The 19,824-nt window shown below is 38.0% G+C and overlaps 1 protein-coding gene across 2 annotated transcripts in view; it reads right to left on the minus strand.

The window, feature by feature from the left end:
• Nucleotides 1–5,921: 5,921 nt before the first annotated feature.
• The window catches only part of LOC137632943 (uncharacterized), a 65,310-nt gene continuing 51,407 nt past the window's right edge, over nucleotides 5,922–19,824 (minus strand). Inside the window, exons 4-5 of one of the 2 annotated variants that reach the window (XM_068365069.1) lie at nucleotides 15,603–15,725; nucleotides 5,922–10,403 (exon numbers count right to left, since the gene is read on the minus strand). In XM_068365069.1, the coding sequence (XP_068221170.1) occupies nucleotides 8,021–10,403; nucleotides 15,603–15,725 (2,506 nt within the window). In that variant the 3' untranslated portion in view covers nucleotides 5,922–8,020. Of the gene's footprint in view, nucleotides 10,404–15,602; nucleotides 15,729–19,824 lie in introns of both variants that reach the window. The other variant, XM_068365068.1, reaches the window with a different exon arrangement.

A 19,824-nucleotide genomic window follows, 5' to 3' on the forward strand; every position in this document is an offset into this window, starting at 1 on the left:
ATAATTCCCTCAAAATCTGCATTAGCCCTCTTACAGATCTTCCATATAGTATCTCAAAGGGGGAGAACCCTGTCGACTCCAGAGGCACTTCTCTGTAAGCAAACAACACAGCATTGATAAAACGGTGCCACTGATTAGGCTTCTCTTGACATAACTTTTTAAGCATTTGCTTTAGATTTCCATTGAACTTTTCCACCAATTCATTACACATTGGATGGTATGGAGTTGTTGTAAATTGTCGCATGCTGAGGAGTCTAGCTACTTCCTTCATGCAGTCAGACGTAAACTGTATTTCAAGATCACTTAATATTTCTTCAGGCACCCCTACCCTGCTAAACATATCTACCAAAGCTTCTGCAACTAACTCAGAGTCAATGTTCTTCAAGGGCACTGCATCAGGATACCTACTGGCGTGGTCCATCATAGTGAGGATAATCTGGTGTCCTTTCTCAGATGGTGGATGTATCTTACCAATTATATCCACAGACACCCTCTTGAATGGAGTATCAATGATTGGCAGCATCTCAGGAGGTACTTTTGCCACCATACCTTTGCTGATTGTCTTCTGGCAGATGTCACAAGATCTGCAGAACCTCGTTATGTCCGCACCCATTCCAGGCCAGTAGAACTCTCTGAGGATCTTCTCCTTTGTCTTCTTAGCGCACAGGTGGCCCCCTAAGGTAGATTCATGTGCTTATGTCATGACTTGTGTTCTCAGTGGTTTAGGAACCATAACTTGGGAGACTGGATTCCCAAGGTTGATGTCTGGATGAACAAATGTCCTGTACAATAACCGTTTCCTGGTTTCAAACTGGATTACTTGCCTTCCTTTTCTCTCTTTTTTAGAGGTCCAAAACTTCTTCAGAGTGTCATCTTTCTCCTATAGTCGACAAACTTCATCCCTATCGACTTCTTTGTACAGGTTACTGCCTGGCAATACCAGTGGAGAGGGTCTCTTACCCTCTCGCATTGCTTGTGCCCTTGTTGCCACTGCACAGGTCTCCTGGTCACAGGTGTCCTGCCACGCTGGGTCAGAGTCTTCAGCTAGTCTTGCACATGGGACGTTTCCAATTAGCAGATCATACGGGGCGTCAGGAAGACAAACTGCATCCACTTCTCCAATCAGGTATGGAGTGTTGATGTGGATTTTAGCCATTGGAGCTCTCCGGAAGGAATTGTCAGCAAGCTTGACCAGCACTAAGGTTCCTGTGTAAAGATCAGGATCAACAAACTTTTGTTTGATTACCACACTACTACATCCAGAGTCACGCAACACCTGAACAATGTGCGATCCTACTCGATCCTTTGTCACTGGCATTGAGTCTTCACTGCTTGGAACACAAGTATTCATACAAGGGACTGCAAAACCATTCTCAAGGAAAAGCTTTCCTTCCTTGATGCAAGCATCTATCTTTGCTACATCCATTTCTGGAGGAGGGACACTGATTGAACTGAAGGATGAGACATGCCACTGGTGTCTGTGCCTCTTCAACACTTTTCTCAACATCCAAATAAATGGATTTGATGGTCTTTAATTTCCAGCATTCCGGGAGATCATGACCAAATTTATCACAGAACATACACTTATTGTCATTTCTAGAACCCCTTGACTGATCCAAGAGGTAACACTTCGATGCTATGTGGCCGAGCTGGTTGCATTTGTAGCACCTTACCTCTCTAGCTGAAGTCCCTTTGATGACTTGCTCATTGGGCCCATGCCAAGGATTCTCAATAGCACTTGGTCCTGTTTGCTTAGGTGGACGATACACAGGCTTTTTAGCTACCTTGGCCTCCTTAGAGAGCTCATTTCCATGAGCTGTGAGGTACTACTCTGCTGCCTTGGCCAGGTCATCCAGATTAGCAGGGGCCTTTTCCTTCAAATGAACTTCCAGTGCATTTGAGACAGCATTAATGAACTGTTCCTTGATCACCAGCAATTGGAGCTCTGCAAAAGTCTCATAAGCACCAGCTTGTTCCATCCACTTCTTGAGGAAGTTCTTGAGCTTGACAATGAACTGTGCAGGGCTCTCTCCTTCTTCTGGAGGTGTGTTCCGGAACTTTTTACGGAATCCGTCCTCAGTAAGGTCGTATCTTCTGAAGAGCACTTTCTTCAAAATTTCATAGTCCTTTGCATCGTCGTCAGAGAGCCAACCATAGACTAAAAGGGCATTCCCTGTCAAAAGAGCACTAAGAGACGAGGCCCACGTTGACTTGTCCCACTTGTGTGTGTTAGCATACCTCTCAAACCTCAAGAAGTAGCTGTCAAGCTCATCCTTACCATCCACAAACTCCAGGAGGTTTGGGATCTTTGCTTTAAGAGAGTGGTTATTGATCACTGTCGGTGCCTCTTCACGGTGCCAAGCTGCCTCTCGTTAAAGTTTCTTTATTTCTAGTTCATGTCGTCGCTCCCACTCCTTCTCTTCTAGTGCATGCTGTCACTCCCGCTCCTTCTCTTCTAGTGCATGCTGTCACTCCTGCTCCTCTTCTAGTGCATGTCGTCGCTCCCGCGCTCTCTCTTCTAATTCGGCCAAAGCCTTCCCATGCTCAGCGTCACACCTTTACAGGCTCTCTTCTCTCTCAAGATTCTTTTCTTCTGCTTGAACCCTGTGCTCGGCAAACTCAATGGCCTTCTCGTCGTCCAGTCCGTAGTCCTTTGCCAATGCAAGATATTGTTTGAAGAATTCCATGACTTAAACTTCCAGCCTTTATATTTTTTCACTGTTGCCAATCCTGGCAGGGTCACCACTTGTCACAACTCAGGTTCAGTAATTGGCAGTTGTGAAAATAAAATAAGACTATTCTTCTTAATTTCGCTATTCTAGTAAAGCCTTTATTAACACTTCAATATATAAGTCACAAACTGCAGCATATACTGCTCAAACATGCTCTATTGAGCAAAACTTCTTAAGTACTATCATAGTTCACGGTATAATAACCCTCTCGCACTTCCAGTCTTAAACTGGGAGAGAGAGAAATCTCTTTATAACGAAGCACCACAGGTTGTGTCTCTCCCCCAAAACAAAGGTTTAGATGTCGCATCAGCTCGTTTCCAAGGACTCTGCTAAAGCACAAATTCTATTACAATAAATATGTATCAATGAAGAGCGTGGCGACATCTGTTGCGATGGACTTGATGTATATATATCAAATTAAAATAAAGAAACTAGCATTAACTAATAACGTCAGAGCAAGCACACATTATTTTCAGTAAATGACAGTTCAATTACTTTAACATGAAATAAACTAAAGAATAAGACCATGTACAAACAGTAATTATAACAGTAAACAAAAATAAAATGCTTGTGATGATATAGAAAAATCCTTATACATCAATATAATACAGGGCTGATATATAAATATATACGCAGATATATTGATTTGTGACAATAATGATGGTGGTATGTAAATGGGATGAACATACAAACAAATACTAACATTAAAATTTCGTTATAGAAGAATTTAAGATATGTTCTCATTATAATTAACAATTCATGAGACCCGAAGAAAAGCAAAAAGTTTGGTAAAGGTTAATTGCTGTAGAGGGGATAGATAAAAGTGGAGGAGACCCTATAGTGCTAAAGCAGTAACATAAAGGTGTTGCTGAGGACATATAGAGAAGTTTTCATGTGCAATGTCCAAGATGCCCAGGGAAATGAGCTGAAAATTTTATCGTTTATCGTGATAAATCTGGAAAACGTCAAATATAATGACTGTACTTAAAAAATTAGATATACTTTGCATAAGATAAGATTGTTGCAAACTAATTTGATGGCAAAAGGTTGAAAGGTGGAGTAAAAAAATAAAAACATGGTCGGCAAAAAATGAAGACAAAAAAATTAAATTAGGGTTGAAGCAGAGTACCAAGTGGGTTAGACTAGGTACAGCAGAAGCATATGTTTCTACTGTACATTCTATTAGCTGATTAAAATCACAGGAAAAAAAAAATTATTGATGATATACGAGTTAACCCATTTTTTAATTTCAAGAAAGGCGCTAGTTGCACTTCCTCTTGTGGCACCACAATGGATTTAAAATACGTCAGGGAATTCTTGTCTTAACATACAGTGTTGGATAAGCAACTGGAGGTTTCGATGGCAGTGTGTTCACTTCTGCCCTTTCCACTTGATTTTGGTATCCTATGTTTTGCTCTTCTAGCTCTTAATGATAAAAATACTTAAGTACTGTAGTCCTTATTACTCTTGAAAAATATTTTCACATTATGGAAAAGTCTATGACAGCCACAACCAAAGAGATGGGAGTCGCCAGAAGTTCGATTTCGATGAGGTGCCAGTGCGCCAAAAAGGGATGGTTTGGAAGCTGAACTGCAGCACAAAAATAGCTGACAAAAAAAATCTACAAACGTTTGTTTATTTCTCAGAAAGAACAGTGCAACTTTGCTTGCACTAAAACCCTGGACTCTATTATCACGTTGCTGCAATGCACCCCTTCTGTTTAGTACCCACGAAGGAAAAGAAATTTTGTAAAGATAATATGCATTAGACTTAATAGAACAGGGAACAAGTTCCTAGCAATGAAATTTAATTTTACATCACTTAAAGGGCCATTAAGAAGGTACGGAAACAGCAATAACCAAACTACTTCACATCAAAATAGAAAAATATCCTATTCTTCGAAGACTTTGAGGCTCCATATTTCAAAGACACTGAGTTCATTCTATGCCACAAAGAAGCAGCACAGATCTCAAGAATGAAGAAATGTCAAAATAGTATCAAGCTGTAAGAGAATGCAAATTGTGTGTTGTAATTCAATATTTTCAAGATTTTTGTAGTCAGTATTGCCGGTTCAAAGATTTTTTGTGGCAACTATAAACCTATTTCACAAGACTAATGTTTGGTAACTAACAATGGTTATTAATGAAAAAAGTATAACAATACAATGCAAAGACGGTTAAGAGTGGGGCATGAAGATCATAATACAAAATTAAAAAATAATGAAAAATGTGATGTCCAACAATTGAAAGTTTGACAAAAGATGGTTTACAAAATATGATCAGATGGGATACCGGCCTCTAGTAAGATATATGTAGAATCATCAGGAAGAAGGAAGACAGAAATGAAGATCTAGAACAGCAGATGATGATTTATGGAATTTGGGCTTATGGGCAAAGTGTTAAGGCTGTGGAAACCATTCAACAGTTGTACTTCAAAAGTAAAAGATTAGAGGCCCTACATCAACATGAAATGGAGGAAAATTAACTAAAGAGCAGGTGCAGCTGGCGGCCTATGGGACACTGCACGGACCCTCTAGCAACTACCAGTAATGGCGATGGGAACCATAAACAATGACATTAACCCCCTGCAGGGCCTAGACTACAGCAGATGGAAGTTTAGGCATCAAGTATACATGAAGAGTGGAGAACAAATATTAAGTCTAACCCCACAGGAAGGAAAAAATTTTTACGAGAGAGTAAAGACAATATACAATTTATATTGCTGAACAGAAGGAATAAAACAGATGTCTTGTAATTATAATTAATAGTAAACTAAGGGATATCCTACAAATTCAACAAGTATTTGGCGTTGGTTACATTTTACAGCAACATGTAATTATACCAACAACACCATCTATCCCTGGTCTCTAAGGTATAGTATTCAAAGCTTTTGCAACATTAGGATCCACTTACAAACACTTACAATGACAATTGCATGCAACTGTAATAAAGTCTCTAAAATCAAAGTAATTTCAGGGAAATAATTCCATCAGCAAACTCAGATGAGGTTAGTACTCCCAACACCATGCAAACTCCTAAAGTAAATGGAAATGTTGATATATAACAACTTAATCTGCCCAGATGTTATGCTATACCAAACTACAAAAGTATAAATATACAATATTTAAATTGCATTCAGTTTCCCTTCATATAAATAAGGGATTAACAATTATAAAAGGTAAAAAATAATATAGTTAAAACAATACATTTATTAATGCTTACATTTCTGTTTTACAGTATACAGTACAGTACTGTAGTGATCTAACACTATTACAATTCAGGAGAGCCCTATGGAATGGCCATCATCATAGATACAAATGTGTACAATATGCCCCAGAAAAATTACAGATGGCTAAACAAATTTACATTGTCTTGGCAACTAGTATACACACTTCTTCCAAGACCCTCACTATCTTTCTTAGCCACATGATTACTCAAACACTTGAACAATGCCCAGTAATTTCTATTTTCAATATAATGTTCATTTCAGAAACAATAATGCACTGTTGTATGACAGGTCAGAAGCTGAACAGTAACTCCAACTAAGTGTTGGAAACCAGTTCTGCTGCAAACACATGGGTCCTTTCCCACAGCTAGATCTACTCTTAACATTTTGCTATCCTCAGCAGATCGTTGTAAATCTAGTCAAAGATTAATATTTTGCACACAGCTGATTTCATTTTACATTCTTGTGCAAAGTAATTTCCATTGCTCAAGGGCCAAGGCATAGTTAACTGTCCACAGAGGTCGACTCTACTGTTCTTGCAAGAATAAACTCACATTGTAGCAGCGTTGACAATGACGCTATAGTCTCTATCCTTCCTTTTATCATTTTACAACTCCTTTCACATCTCTCATTAACATTTCAACTTCACAGCTATAACATACATATAGCATGCTGAATATTCAAGCTAATTCATCTTTAAATGTTCTACATAAAAGTTCCTTTTTATGAGATTAAACATCACTGAAGTTCTTTCCACAATCTTCCTGTGCATAATTACCTCTATTCATGATTTACTGTAATGAACTTCAATATCTAATGTAAAAAGGACAAACTATTCCTCTTCTTTTTTCATTGCGTGTTAATAAAAATCAAACCTATGATGAGCGAAGCATTGAAAAATCATGACTTAAACAACCTTTCATGCTCACAAGAGATCTGTTCACGAGTCACAAATTTCTTTTGAACTTTAATCTATGATGTAACTCGCACGTAAGTCTAAGCCACCATATTCTATATGAGAAAAAAAATCCTCTACTAAAACTAATTTAAACAAGTTCCCCAAAATGTCAATATCTTGCTCCTTTTTCTATCAAGTTACCTATCCTTAGGACCTAAAGGTTTTGGCTTTTAAATTCATTGCTTCCTTACATTCTAGAAGAATGATTCTGGCCCCTCATATAATCGTCCTCTTTAAAGTTACAATTTTAACTGATCTCAAAAGATGAGAGCATAACCTTTCAAACTACAACTCTTACTTTTGTCTACACTCGGGTTTACTAGACCATTTACATTCTCCTTTAACTTCTTTCAATCTCTCATGTTGCTTCTGCAAAGCATTTTTGGACTATTCTTAACTACCTTATTGCTAATTGGTCATCTCCACTGGATTTTAGCAAATCCCGTGCTATTAGGACATTCTCTGAGAGTCAAATATTAAGCCTCCCAGATATAATTCTTCCTCTTTCTGGGGTGTAACATATCCCTTCTCTCAATAATTTGAGTTACAATGAATGTATAAGATCATGGGAATAATATCAAGTCCAAACTGAAAAATCACCATTGACAAAAACATGTGCTTTGCTTCCATGTCATAAACTGTACACCTTTTCTTACTATTACTACCAAATTTGGTAGGCTTGATATTTACAACAGTACAGTACTGATTCAATGGCATTCATTCTTCTAATAACCCTGCTTGTTCTTCCTCTGATAGAAAGTTTCCTTCTCCATCACAAAATCAGTTTTCTCTCTTACATTCACAAAAATCCTTTATACTTTCTTCTCCAGCAAACCAGGCTGCATAAGCAGCACTAGTTTTCCTATTCAACTAACCTTATCTCAGCAAAAAAAAAATACATATGAATCTGCAAAAAGTGTATACCATGACTATATTACATCAATGATTTTTTTTTTGCAGGAAAATTCAGTTACTTGTAAAGTTCAATTACCAATGCTAATTATTCTTCCAACTTCATATCACAAACATTCTGTTTTCAAGGCCATAAAAAGGGATATATTCTCCTTTCAATATATTTCAAGTTCATTCCATTATCCAAGAGGGATTACTTGGGCATATTCTGCAAAGATACTAAACACTGTCTTAAAAAATCATAATTTACTGCTTCTAATTGCCCAAGAGGAATAACAGGGGCTGATGGTGGATTACTTGAAGTATTCTGAAAGAGTTGTGAGCTTGACATTCCAGATATAATTGGGGCAGGTGGAGGTAGTACATGCTTGTGAGGAATATAAGTAGCTTGCTCTGTTTGCTTAGTTATCTCCCTATTATGAGAATCCTTAGGCTTCAAAAATTTCTTGCCAGTAAAGAACTCTTCATCAAGTTCTGCACGGGAGTCAAACTTCGACGTGGAAGCTCTTGCCATTGATGGCTTCAATAATCCTGTTGCATCTTGGTCTGAAAAAGACCTTTTCCCGATGAAAAACTCCTCGGTCAGCTCATCTTCAGGTGACATGAAATTTTTAAAGCTGTGATTGGATTTTGTGCTTCCACCAACCATACTCTTCTGTTTTGGACCTTCATATCTCAATTGAGAGCTTAAGGACCCAGAAATCTGGCTTGGGGTTGAAGAACCAGTAAGTTTTAACTGCTCATCTTTAACAGACATATATATAACTTCAAGATCTTCCTTGGATATATCTGAATACCCTTCATACACCAAAAAATTCTTTATAGTTATGATTGTGTCTGAAATTGTCTTTCCCATTGTTAATCGGGCTATCTGGGCAATATTAACTTGTAACTTTACGTCACTTTTCTTTTTCATACCCTTTATTTCATCTATTAGGTTTAGTAAGAGTGAGTGTGCTTCAAGTGCAATAGCTTTTTGGATGGTTGATCCATCCCCTTCTTCAACTAGAGAAGAGAGTTTATCACTCAGCATGCAGAAAAGGGTTGCGGTTTCCTCATCCTCTAGTAAAGTATTTGGATCTAACCCTTTCTTTTCCATTTTTACTGCTTTGTCATAAAGTATGTTGACTGGTAATCCAAGTACACCCAATTTGTCTTTCAAGTAAGTTAATATACTAAGAACTTCCACAACCTTCACTCCTTCCTTCGTCACGTTTAGAGCTGAAGTTACTTTTTCATCATAAGGCAAACTTTGGGATGGCACATTCGGTCCCTTTAACTTCTCTGGCTCTCGCGGAAAGGTAGCTTTATCTAAGGATGTTTTCGGTAACTTCTTCATTATGTCTGAATTTCTTGGAAGTTCTACATCTTGAATAAAACTGTTGTCATCCATATCTTTAAAAGAGCCCAGTGGTTTCCATTTACTGTTCCCTTCCCCAGTTTCCTTTTTATGTGGATTGGATGAAATCTTTTCAAATCTTGAGACTTTATTTTTTGATCGCTTTCTTTTCTTGTCGGGAGATGGAGACCTTGAAGACCTTGAAGAACTTGAAGATCTTGAAGATCGTGAAGAGGCTGAAGATGAAGGTGACCTTTTCCTCCTTGAAGATATCATGGATGTACATTGTTTTTTCTTACTTTCCCAGGATTCTTTGAAGAGGTCAAACATACGTGTGGGCCAAAACTTTTCCCAGTCTTTTATATAGTCATATGAATCTGGATCACCACCCAAACTCACTATAAAACCTCTTTTCTTTTCCAAGAACAGACGATACTCCTTGGAATAATCTGGATGTGCATCTGGCTTAGCCAAATACAAATCACATTCATGAACATGAGTACTGAACAGGTCCAGAAGGGCATCTCGGATGACTGAATCTTTTTCTTTTTGACATTGCTTTCGAATTTTTCTAATGGACTTTGTGAATGCGTCCAAAGCACCACTTGATCTTAATCTAGGTTGTTCTCCGGAATCGTAAGGTTCCCTATATTCATGACTTCTTTCAGGAGTTCTCTGGGTTTTAGGATAGCGTTCTGGCGACCTGCTATATCTTGGTCTTTCATTGTAGTGAGGAGACCTTGACCTTTCATTGTACATAGGAGACCAGGATCTTTCATTGTAGGGAGATCTTCTTTTCCCATGTACTGGTGACCTAGATCTGTGTGACCATTCTGGAGACCTAGAAGTTCTTGAACGATGCATTCTCTCTGGGGAAGGATTAGGATATCTTCTTTCACCTCCACGCGGATGCCTCTCTGGTGAAGGGAGCGGATACCTTCTTTCTTCTGAGCGGGGGTGCCTCTCTGGCGAAGGGAATGGATATCTTCTTTCTTCTGAGCGTGGGTGTCTCTCTGGCGAAGGGAACGGATATCTTCTTTCTCCTGGGCGTGTAGACCTCTCAGGTGAAGGAATCGGATATCTCCTTTCTTCTAATCTTGGATGTTTTCCATGTCTCTTGTCTCCTATACGATAAAACACGGAAGGGTGATCATCTTTAGGTGAATGTCTCCAATGTCCTGGGCTTGATGGCCGTCTTCTAACATCTGCAGATGTATCAACGTTTGGTTGTTGGGACCTGTCAAGACATGAAACTAAATTTACTAACCACTTAAGCACCCTCTCAGGAAACAACCTTGACATTTCCCACTCATAATTACGTAAATTTTGGCGAAGGCTTATCCGACTTATACATATCAATAAACAAAAAAGCCAAATAAAGCAACCCGAATGATGAAACACATTTAAACATTTAACAGTGTCTGCAATACCAGAATGAATCTTATTAAAGGACTACCAATATAATAATAAAATACATTTTACTATATTATATATACAAACTAGAAAACTATCTCATTGCTATACCATCATTGAATGCACACGATCAATATCACGACGGTAAGTTCCAAGCTACCACAATGGCAGAATGATGCTTTATATCATCTATTAATAATTAACATTCATCTTTGCATTAACTACATGTTGGTTCATTAAAATGATAAACGTCTTTCAAGACCACAATATTTCAACTGTATCCTAATTTCAATAGCAGTACTACAGTAATTATGTTGCCATACAATTCCTTCTCTAATGTTTTTATTAAATAATCAAATGACATTTTTATGCCCATTAGACTTTTATAGGAACTGTAAAATTCATTCATGAAAGATGTAAATGTTACATTCCCTGTCACGACCTTCTAGATGTTAAAATGAGTAGAAGGGAGAAGAATGTTTTGCATGTTGATTGTAAGCTATAGTACTCAAACTGTATTCTGTAGAATATCACAGTCAGGTGCAATAGCTACTAGACATTTAAGTATTTTCATCACTGTACAAACATAATTTCATTATTTGCATGTGATGTTACATCTAAAGAGCCAATACAAATATTTTGAATAGTTGTAATTTTAAAGTTTCTGTACTTCTATCAGATGCCAAGATCTCATAACTCTCCGGCTTGATAAGGTTTGGAACTAGTGTTTCTCGGCACTCTTTAGATTCTTTATGAGCAGGAAGGAGGCACAATTTGCTATCGTAATTATTGAACAGGATCCAATACATTGCTACAGTGAGCTAGATAATTACGCTTTGCTTCCTCTCTTCACCAGTTATTGAAGGTAAAATCTATTAACTTTTATGAGCATGTTGTCTGAAAATTATAGGAATCTGATAAGCAAGCAAAAATGAAAATGCTCTTCTTAGTCTGACCCTATTCTGAATTAATAGCTAGGTTGGGTTCCAGGTTACGGTGTAATCAACGTAACGGGGGATTTGAGGAGGGAGAAGTCTAATTGGAAAGGGACCTCTGGTAGTAGTATCACTCGCCCCAGTTTTAATACCGACACTCTATTAGAGTGAGCGAGCTGGGTATATTCCTGGCATTCCATGCAACTTTTTTCTCTGGTATATTTAGCAGTATTTATACCTTTGAAATGGTGCTTTAAGGAGCATTTCACGGAGCGACACAGGTCAAGCCCAGAAATAGATTTTTCCTTCGTCAAAATCCCTTTTTCATTTCAGTAGCATATTTGAAACTAATTTTACATTATAACTACTGCATCATTACAAGCTAAGCTACAGCCCTAGTTGGAAAAGCAAGATACAAGCCCAAGGGCTCCCTCCAACAAGGATAAACAGCATAGTGGAAAAAAAGGAAATAAATAAACTATATGAAAAGTAATGAATAAAGAATATAAAATATCTTAAGATCAGTAACAACATTAAAATAGATGTGTCATACGAAGAGAGAGAGACTCAAGTCAGCCTGACTTGAGTCTCTCTCCAGGCCGTTCACATATGTTGAACAAAATTTCAAAGTACTGTACAGTCACTGGTGTTATAATTAAAAGAGGGGAGATTCTCTAGCCCTATGAGACGAACTTCACTAGAGGTGGCCCAAATAAGTTAGAGATAGAATAAAACAAAATATGAATATCAAGTGATTAAAAAAGATAAATTAAAAGATAAAAATTGGCTATGAATAGAAATACAAGTTTTTATCTATTAAATCCGTGCTTCTTAAAAATGTTAAAATATTCAAAGCAGAAACTCCCAGATTAGTAAAACATATCGAGATAACTTACCGACCCAAAAAAGGGATTTTGATGAAAGAAAAATCTATTTCTGGGCGAGGGACCTGTGTCGCCCAGTGAAATGCTCCTTAAAGCACCATTTCTAAGGTATAAATACTGCTAAATACACCAGAGAAAAAAGTTGCATGGAATGCCAAGAATATACCCAGCTCGCTCACCCTTATAGGGTGTCGGTATTAAAACTGAGGCAAGTGAAACCATTACCAGAGGTCCCTTTCCAATTAGACTTCTCCCTCCTCAACATCACCCGCTACTACGAGGTGTCGTTCTCTACAGCTACAGGCCCCCCACAACCACTACATATCCTTCTCCCATCATTCCTTGTTAGCACCCGTGAACGTTCAGACGTGTTTTTCGTAGCTCTGTGTTATTTTGTGTTTTTGAAGACGTCAGGCATTTTGGCGATCCCTGCTCCCAAGTTGAGTATTATATTTGTCTTTGTCTTCTAAAACTATGCACTTGTAAAAAAAAAAAATGTTTCAATTAAAATTGTTTCCCATTCACTGCACTTGGGAACTATCGCATGAGTTGTACGCATTAAAACCCCCTGGGGCAATCTAATATATAATAGTGCTAAAATAAATTTAGTTCTTTTGTCTTTCTCATAACATTCAATGATTCCTATGGAGAAACAATTGGTTTTATATGTTGCAACTTATTATTATCTGATTCACTAATCTACATACAGTAGTTTATGTTTTTGTTACAATTAAATGGTTTTTGTGGTTACATAATCCAAGGGATTAATGCAAAGAAAGGAGCATTGTCTGCTGAGACAACAGACTTAGTTTCATTGTCAAGTCATTTATTATGCATAGTATACACTAAGAAAAATAAAATTCTAATCAAATACTAAGACACTATCCATAGAATTCCACCTAATCCAGTTTGAAAATAAAGGGCTTTTAATTAACAAGGTGCAAAGAAGCATCATACAAACTACACGACCAGAATCAAGAGATTTCTGTGCAACACGGAATATTGTAGAAAAAGACCTCCTTCAGCTTCAAGACTCTAGTGAGAGCCAATTTACAAACCAGGGATTCAAATATATTACCTTTTATGTTGCTCTTCATTTGGTCATTGAGAGAGATGCACCTTGTTCAAGCGATGGAAGAACTGTTAAATAGTCTTCATCAAAGAGTGAATAATTAAGGATGGTCCAACATTTATATTCCCAAGTTGTATTAGAAGGGGTCACTTCTGCGGTCAAATTGTAATAATTTTCAGTTGAAGCATAAATTCTCTGAGCAAGAGCTCTTAGCACAGTATAGATATCGAAACTCAAATCTGATGAATTCCTTTTCCAAAGATGAAACAGGCTACTTTTCTACAAATTGGTACCTCTATAGTCACCACTAAACCACACTCTTCTTGCTGCAGTAGTTCAAAATCCAAGAAGAAATACAACTATTCATGATGAGTACTGGTATGTACAGTAGAGTCATGAGCCATCAAAAGGCCATACCAGTTTTCTTGATATCTTATATATTTTTTAAAAGCATAAAATGCATGAGGGAGAAAGCCTGCTCAGTCAAAATTATCAATAAAATCAAAGCATACTCAGAGGTTTCCATTAAAGAACAAATTTTTTTATGACACCAGGGGATTCTGGGAATACCTTGAATACAAATTCCACATAATTACCAGGCTGGTGTGTAGCCTACTTTATGATTTTCTCACAGCTTTATTCAGAAACAGAATCTATGGGTCATATGCCACGAAAATCCTTTGGACGAATAGAATTCAACCAATCATAAAGATTAAAAATCAAGTACATAGAGCTTTCATGCATCACGCACATTTCTTTTGCCTACAAGTTAATCAAAATGTAAAGACAAGTCTCGATTAAGTAGGTACCAAATGGAAAAGCGAGAAGTCCTTTCGAAAGTAGATTAAAATCTATAAAAAGTATGTTTTACAGGAGTATACTTGAAATAAAAACAGACAGTGACTAAAAATACTTGGCCTTATGATAGGTATTGACATCCTTAATAAACAATAAGAGACCTTTCTACTATCTTTCCTAAACCGCGTGCCATTACATCATCACTCATGTTACAAGTAAAAGGGAATGTTGGCCCAAATGTTTCACCTATTCTTCCGTCTTTTCTATTTCCATCATTGTTATTCACCCAATTTTACAGTTCATTTCAGTATAATATTTCTCATACCCTTTCTTATTATCCCTATTCCCTTTCTTATTCCTTATCCCCCTTATTCCTTGCCAACCATGTGAGGAAAAACCGGTTTTAATGTAGAGGAATTCGAAAAAAAAAAAAAAAAAGTTTCATCATACCAGAGCAAGAACTTAACTTCAATAATTACAATAAAGGTACAGTACTGTATGAACGTTAACTACAGAGAATTAAAGCTACAGTTACCAGATGCTTTAAGGAAAACACATCGTATATAACTGGTGAACCTGGCAGAGCAAGGAACGACGCAAGGGAAAGTACCCTCCATGTTCGTTTCATCAACCGAAAGGGGAAAAAAAGAAAAAGGCAACCTCTCGATAAATCACCAGACATCCTTGCCCCTTCTATTAGGCTTCACAAACCTACAGTATATGGATAATTAAAAGGAATAAAATGAAAGAAAAGCATGCTAGTTTCCAATGCCAACCACTGTGAGAACTTTTTCACACGAAAGATTGCCTCAGCATGGATCAGAATAATAGCCGAGATTGTAATTCCTTCCACTCCCAATCACTTCAAGAACACATTTCCAGTGAATGTTAAACTTTGAGATTAGAACCCAATTGAGGCACCTCTGTACCTCAAGCAAAGTTAACTATCTCACTCCTCTGTCTCTATTACATACAAAAACATTAAAGTTAATTATCTCCTTCTTTTGCATCTATTACATACAAAAAACATATGAATCTTGTAAACTTCATGCTACAAATGTCAGTACTAGAAAATTACACAATTTTGATTAACAACCATGTGCGCATACCATTAAGTTTTAAAACTCTAATTTTGAAAATTAACTTTTTGAAAATACAAATAAACACATAACCAAGGTACAGTATGAGATATTAATAGAAAAACACAAGCTTTGAAAGTCCCGTGGCGTTTCATACACACAGTAGTTCATCTTCACACCTTCAACATTCCTGAGACTCCACATTTGGTACTGAATCAACAAACATGCTCAACCTTTGAGAAAAATAAGACATACCTTCCTTCTGGATGTGATGATTCAGAGCTCCTTCGTCTATGGTCACCATGCTTTGATCTATCAGAATGTCTATCTTGCTTGGTTGATCCCATCTTTTCTTCCTTCAAAGTTTTACTTCTTTCACTGCTGAAAGACAAATACAAATACAATTTTTGTATTCCAAAGGTACAATAATACTACAAGTAACACTATTTCCTCTTTATTATTATAACATGTTCTCTATTAGTATAAGCAATCCTTATTTTTTCTCTAATACGATAAACAATTCTTTATATCTCTCTCTAATATCAAACCTATAATAAAAAAAATTCTTTTTCCTAGCTAATATTGATCACTTTATCCCAATTCTAGCAGCCGATAGATTTGAATCAAAGTTTCATGATGGCACACTGAGCAGGGATTGTCAGATAACCCTGTTGTCTAAGAATCCTCACTTTCACGTCACCAAAGGGATTTAAAGGTGGAATTTCTCCAAAGCTATTCAAATTATAAAAAAAGTTATTTAGAGCTCTGTCACAAACTTTCATCCTTTTAATATATGAGAGTCACTCGAAGGTGGGAGATAATTCCCTATGAACCTGCTAGAAAGTCCTAATAAAGAGCCAAGTTCATGACCTCAAGCACATGAGAATCAGCAACTCCAGCTAGGGCTATAGCTTGCCAGACTGGCTAAACTAAAGTGAATTCTCTGGCACTGGAAGCCAAAGAATTAAAATGGTCCAAGGCTCTGTTGGCAAGACACACCTAAAGTAGGATCAGACTAGGTTTCTCCACTAAAGAACTCCAACGGTAATGTGCATAAGTTGCCTCCGGTTTATTGTACAAAACAGAATTTATGAAGCCCATTGGAAATGTCCTTGCCTGGCAATCTGTTGCCCGTGAGACAGAGACCACGTTCAATCTCAATAGTTTAAAGTAGTGTATGCAGCAACATCATCTTTGTGACTTAAGGATGGGGGGGAGGGGAGGGGGATTTTGAGGCCTTTATAAGTGTACCTGCCAAGTCATCAGCAACCATTGCCTGGCCACTCCTGGTCCTAGACTGATGGAGAGGGGGCTTCAGCACTAATAATATGTATCATAGTCAGTCTCCACGGCACTGTCCTGTCCATTGCCTCTGCCATTCATGAGCAACCTTTAAACTGCCTCTCAAACTTTGAGCGCTCGTGCTCTGGAGAAGAATCATGAAGTCCTTCCTGAAGTCGACTGACTAGTCACTTAATCCTTGGTGAGGAATAAAACCACAACAGCACCCACTGAGGATCAATCAGCCCAGTTCAAGCGCTTACAAACTTGCTCCAAGACAGAACTGGGAGTCTAATCTTGTACAGTGGAGGAGAAGGCAGATATAAACAATCAGACCCCTTATCAGGAAGCTTGGCTGATTCCCTCTGTCTGACCAAGGACCGGGACCTTAGGAACAGTCTAGGGCTCAATCCCTGCCTCTACCTGTAGACTATGCAGAAGACATAGCAAGTGATGTCTTGATGGAACGCAAGAAAGCGAAACCCAGATCTCTACCCTAGCTTGTTATCTGATCTATGTTCCTAGGATGGGGAACATGAATCACAGACACAGAAAGATCTAGGATCCTCTCTAAGCATAAAAGATGGTAATTTATGATCCCTGATGCCCCAACATGAATCAAATACAGGCCTCATCGGTTGCTTTCAGAGTCCCAGAGTGGCAAGCATAAAAAATACTGTCCTCAGACAAGCATCAAAGTCGGAGATGGGTACCAGGGCTTGACTAACTACGGTCCCCTGTGCTTTGACCAAAAAGGAAGCAACGGATCCATAAATCCCATTATTTGTCACAAAGAAAGCAGTCATCGGGTTGGGAGAAGTATCATATTTTAAGGGAGTCAAGGGTTTACAAGTAGTTCAATAGGACTGCTTATTAGAGACTCCTTTATGACATTCTTACATTTCTTACGGGGAGGAGATCTTGAGGAGGACCAAACAAAGCTGAGGAGGAATGCAAACGCTTCATCTTGAACCCCCTGAACCTCAAACTGCTACGATCCTAGTCGAGGTTCTCTTCTGTGTCTGTAAGGGAAGCTTATGATATCTCACCAGCAATAACTTCACTAAATACTGGGGGTAGCAGAGGTCACTCAAGGGCACCCATGGAATGCAGGGACCCCTTTGGATTGTAAAGTAAAACCTCATCATATCGCAGTTCACCTATCACAGCCTCAGTACATTAGATATATTTTAATCAATATAAACTTGTACTGCAAAAAACTTGGTATATTGCAGGTTTCTACAGCCACTATGCAGTTATATTTTTCAGATTTTAATTGTGTGTGGTGATACTGTACTGTATTATAAGAAAACGTAGTGTAGAGAAGATGAATATTGTAAACAAAATCACAGGAGGGTGGCGTAGGTTGACCAGTTAATTTTTTACATGGCCCACTATTAGCTGATAGGGGAGACACCCAATTAGAGAAAGCTGTTCATTATTATGGCTGCTGCTTGAGTCTGATTGTAGGATTACTCAAGCCTACTGAAGCATCAAGTATTAAACCTTGTTCAGTTCTATTTTACACATACTAAACATCACTCTGCATCTTTAGCAGTAATGTGTTTTGCATGTTATGTACAATTGTGAATTTCTCTCATGATGTTGCCAAAATGTTCTGACCTTTCCAAGGCCTCTGGCAGTGAACCCAAGCATTAGAAGATGCTTAATATAGCAGAGATGAAACTCCTCAAAACTCTTACAAAAAGAAGGCATGCAGACGTAGGCCATCATTACAGTGTCAATCTATTGTTCACTGCATCAAGAAGGACCAAAGAAAAAAAAAAATATATATAGGGGCAACTGCAAATGTGACGAAAAGGGTGGTAACTTCCAAAAATAAGGCTATCATAAGGGTGGAGTATGCATTACTGCTTTTTATCAGTCAATGTAGGATGAAAACACTGCACTGGACAACACTATCACATGCAGGAGGTCAGGCAGCTGTACGGCCAGTTTACGGATGGCGGTGACGATGACCCAGAACCAAGAGCAGTGTCCCACATGTGTATCACACTTGCTGGTACACTGTAACAGTATTTCTGTTTTCTGTATATTATCATTATTGTTCTCCCCTCGCTCTGATAACCTGTTTATGCCTGTATTTTTTTTATCAGTGTGTTTGAATTTTTGCGCCGTTCTTGACTGGAACGGGTTGTATATACAGTATACTCATGCTCAGTCCAAATAAAATGAATTGCATTTAACTTGTCTCTCAGTCACCTTGTAACAGCTCACTTGCACACCAGACCATCTACAACATCTCCCACCAACCAAATTTAAAGCCAGTAAGGGCCGTTTGATATTTTTCAAAAGAGGTTCAACCTTAAAAGTGTCTCCTGACAAACCTGCTTCTATACTAAGAAGTATGTGAACGAGACTTTCAAGATTTGGAAATGATGCAGGTTTGCGATAAAACTAGCTTTGTTTTGCGAGTCCGAAAACTAAAGGGCCTTTAAAAAAAACGGAAAAAAGAGCCGCCTACTGCCAATGCATTGGATGAACAACCAGAAGGCATGGATAACAAAATCAACGATAACAGATAGGTTTCACCCACACTTCATCCCAGAGGTAACCATCATCTTGCCGAAATAGTAACTGTCATCTTGCCGAAATCCGACTTGATTTCAAAAGGCTTCTCCGGATGGACAATTTTGGATGCCACATAATTAATCTGTCATAGGAAGGAATATAGAGAACACCACATTACTGACTGACTGACTCAGTCAGTCAGTCAGTCAGTCAGTCAGTCAGTCAGTCAGTCAGTCAGTCAGTCAGTCTCTCTCTCTCTCTCTCTCTCTCTCTCTCTCTCTCTCTCTCTCTCTCTCTCTCTCTCTCTCTCTCTCTCTCTCTCTCTCTCTCTCTCTCTCTCAAAAGATCTAATGAAGCTAGGAGAATGGTCCAGAAAATGGCAAATGCCTGTCAACTTTTGGAAATGTAAAATCATGCACATAGCTTATAGTAACCCATAATCAGATTACTCACTGCTGGGTAATGAACTAGAAAGTGTGGACCGGACCAGGAGGAAAATCGAGTATTATTATCAGAAAGGATTTGAACTTCACCAAACAAAGCATAAAAGCTGAAAAGAAAACAAAAACTAATAGGTTACATAAAGAGACAATTCAAATACAAAAAAACAAAGACACTGTGTTACAGCTGTACAATCACTAGTAAGACCCCATCTAGAATACTG

Source organism: Palaemon carinicauda, chromosome 42 (assembly GCF_036898095.1).
Source record: "Palaemon carinicauda isolate YSFRI2023 chromosome 42, ASM3689809v2, whole genome shotgun sequence".
NCBI classification, from domain to species: Eukaryota; Metazoa; Arthropoda; class Malacostraca; order Decapoda; family Palaemonidae; genus Palaemon; species Palaemon carinicauda.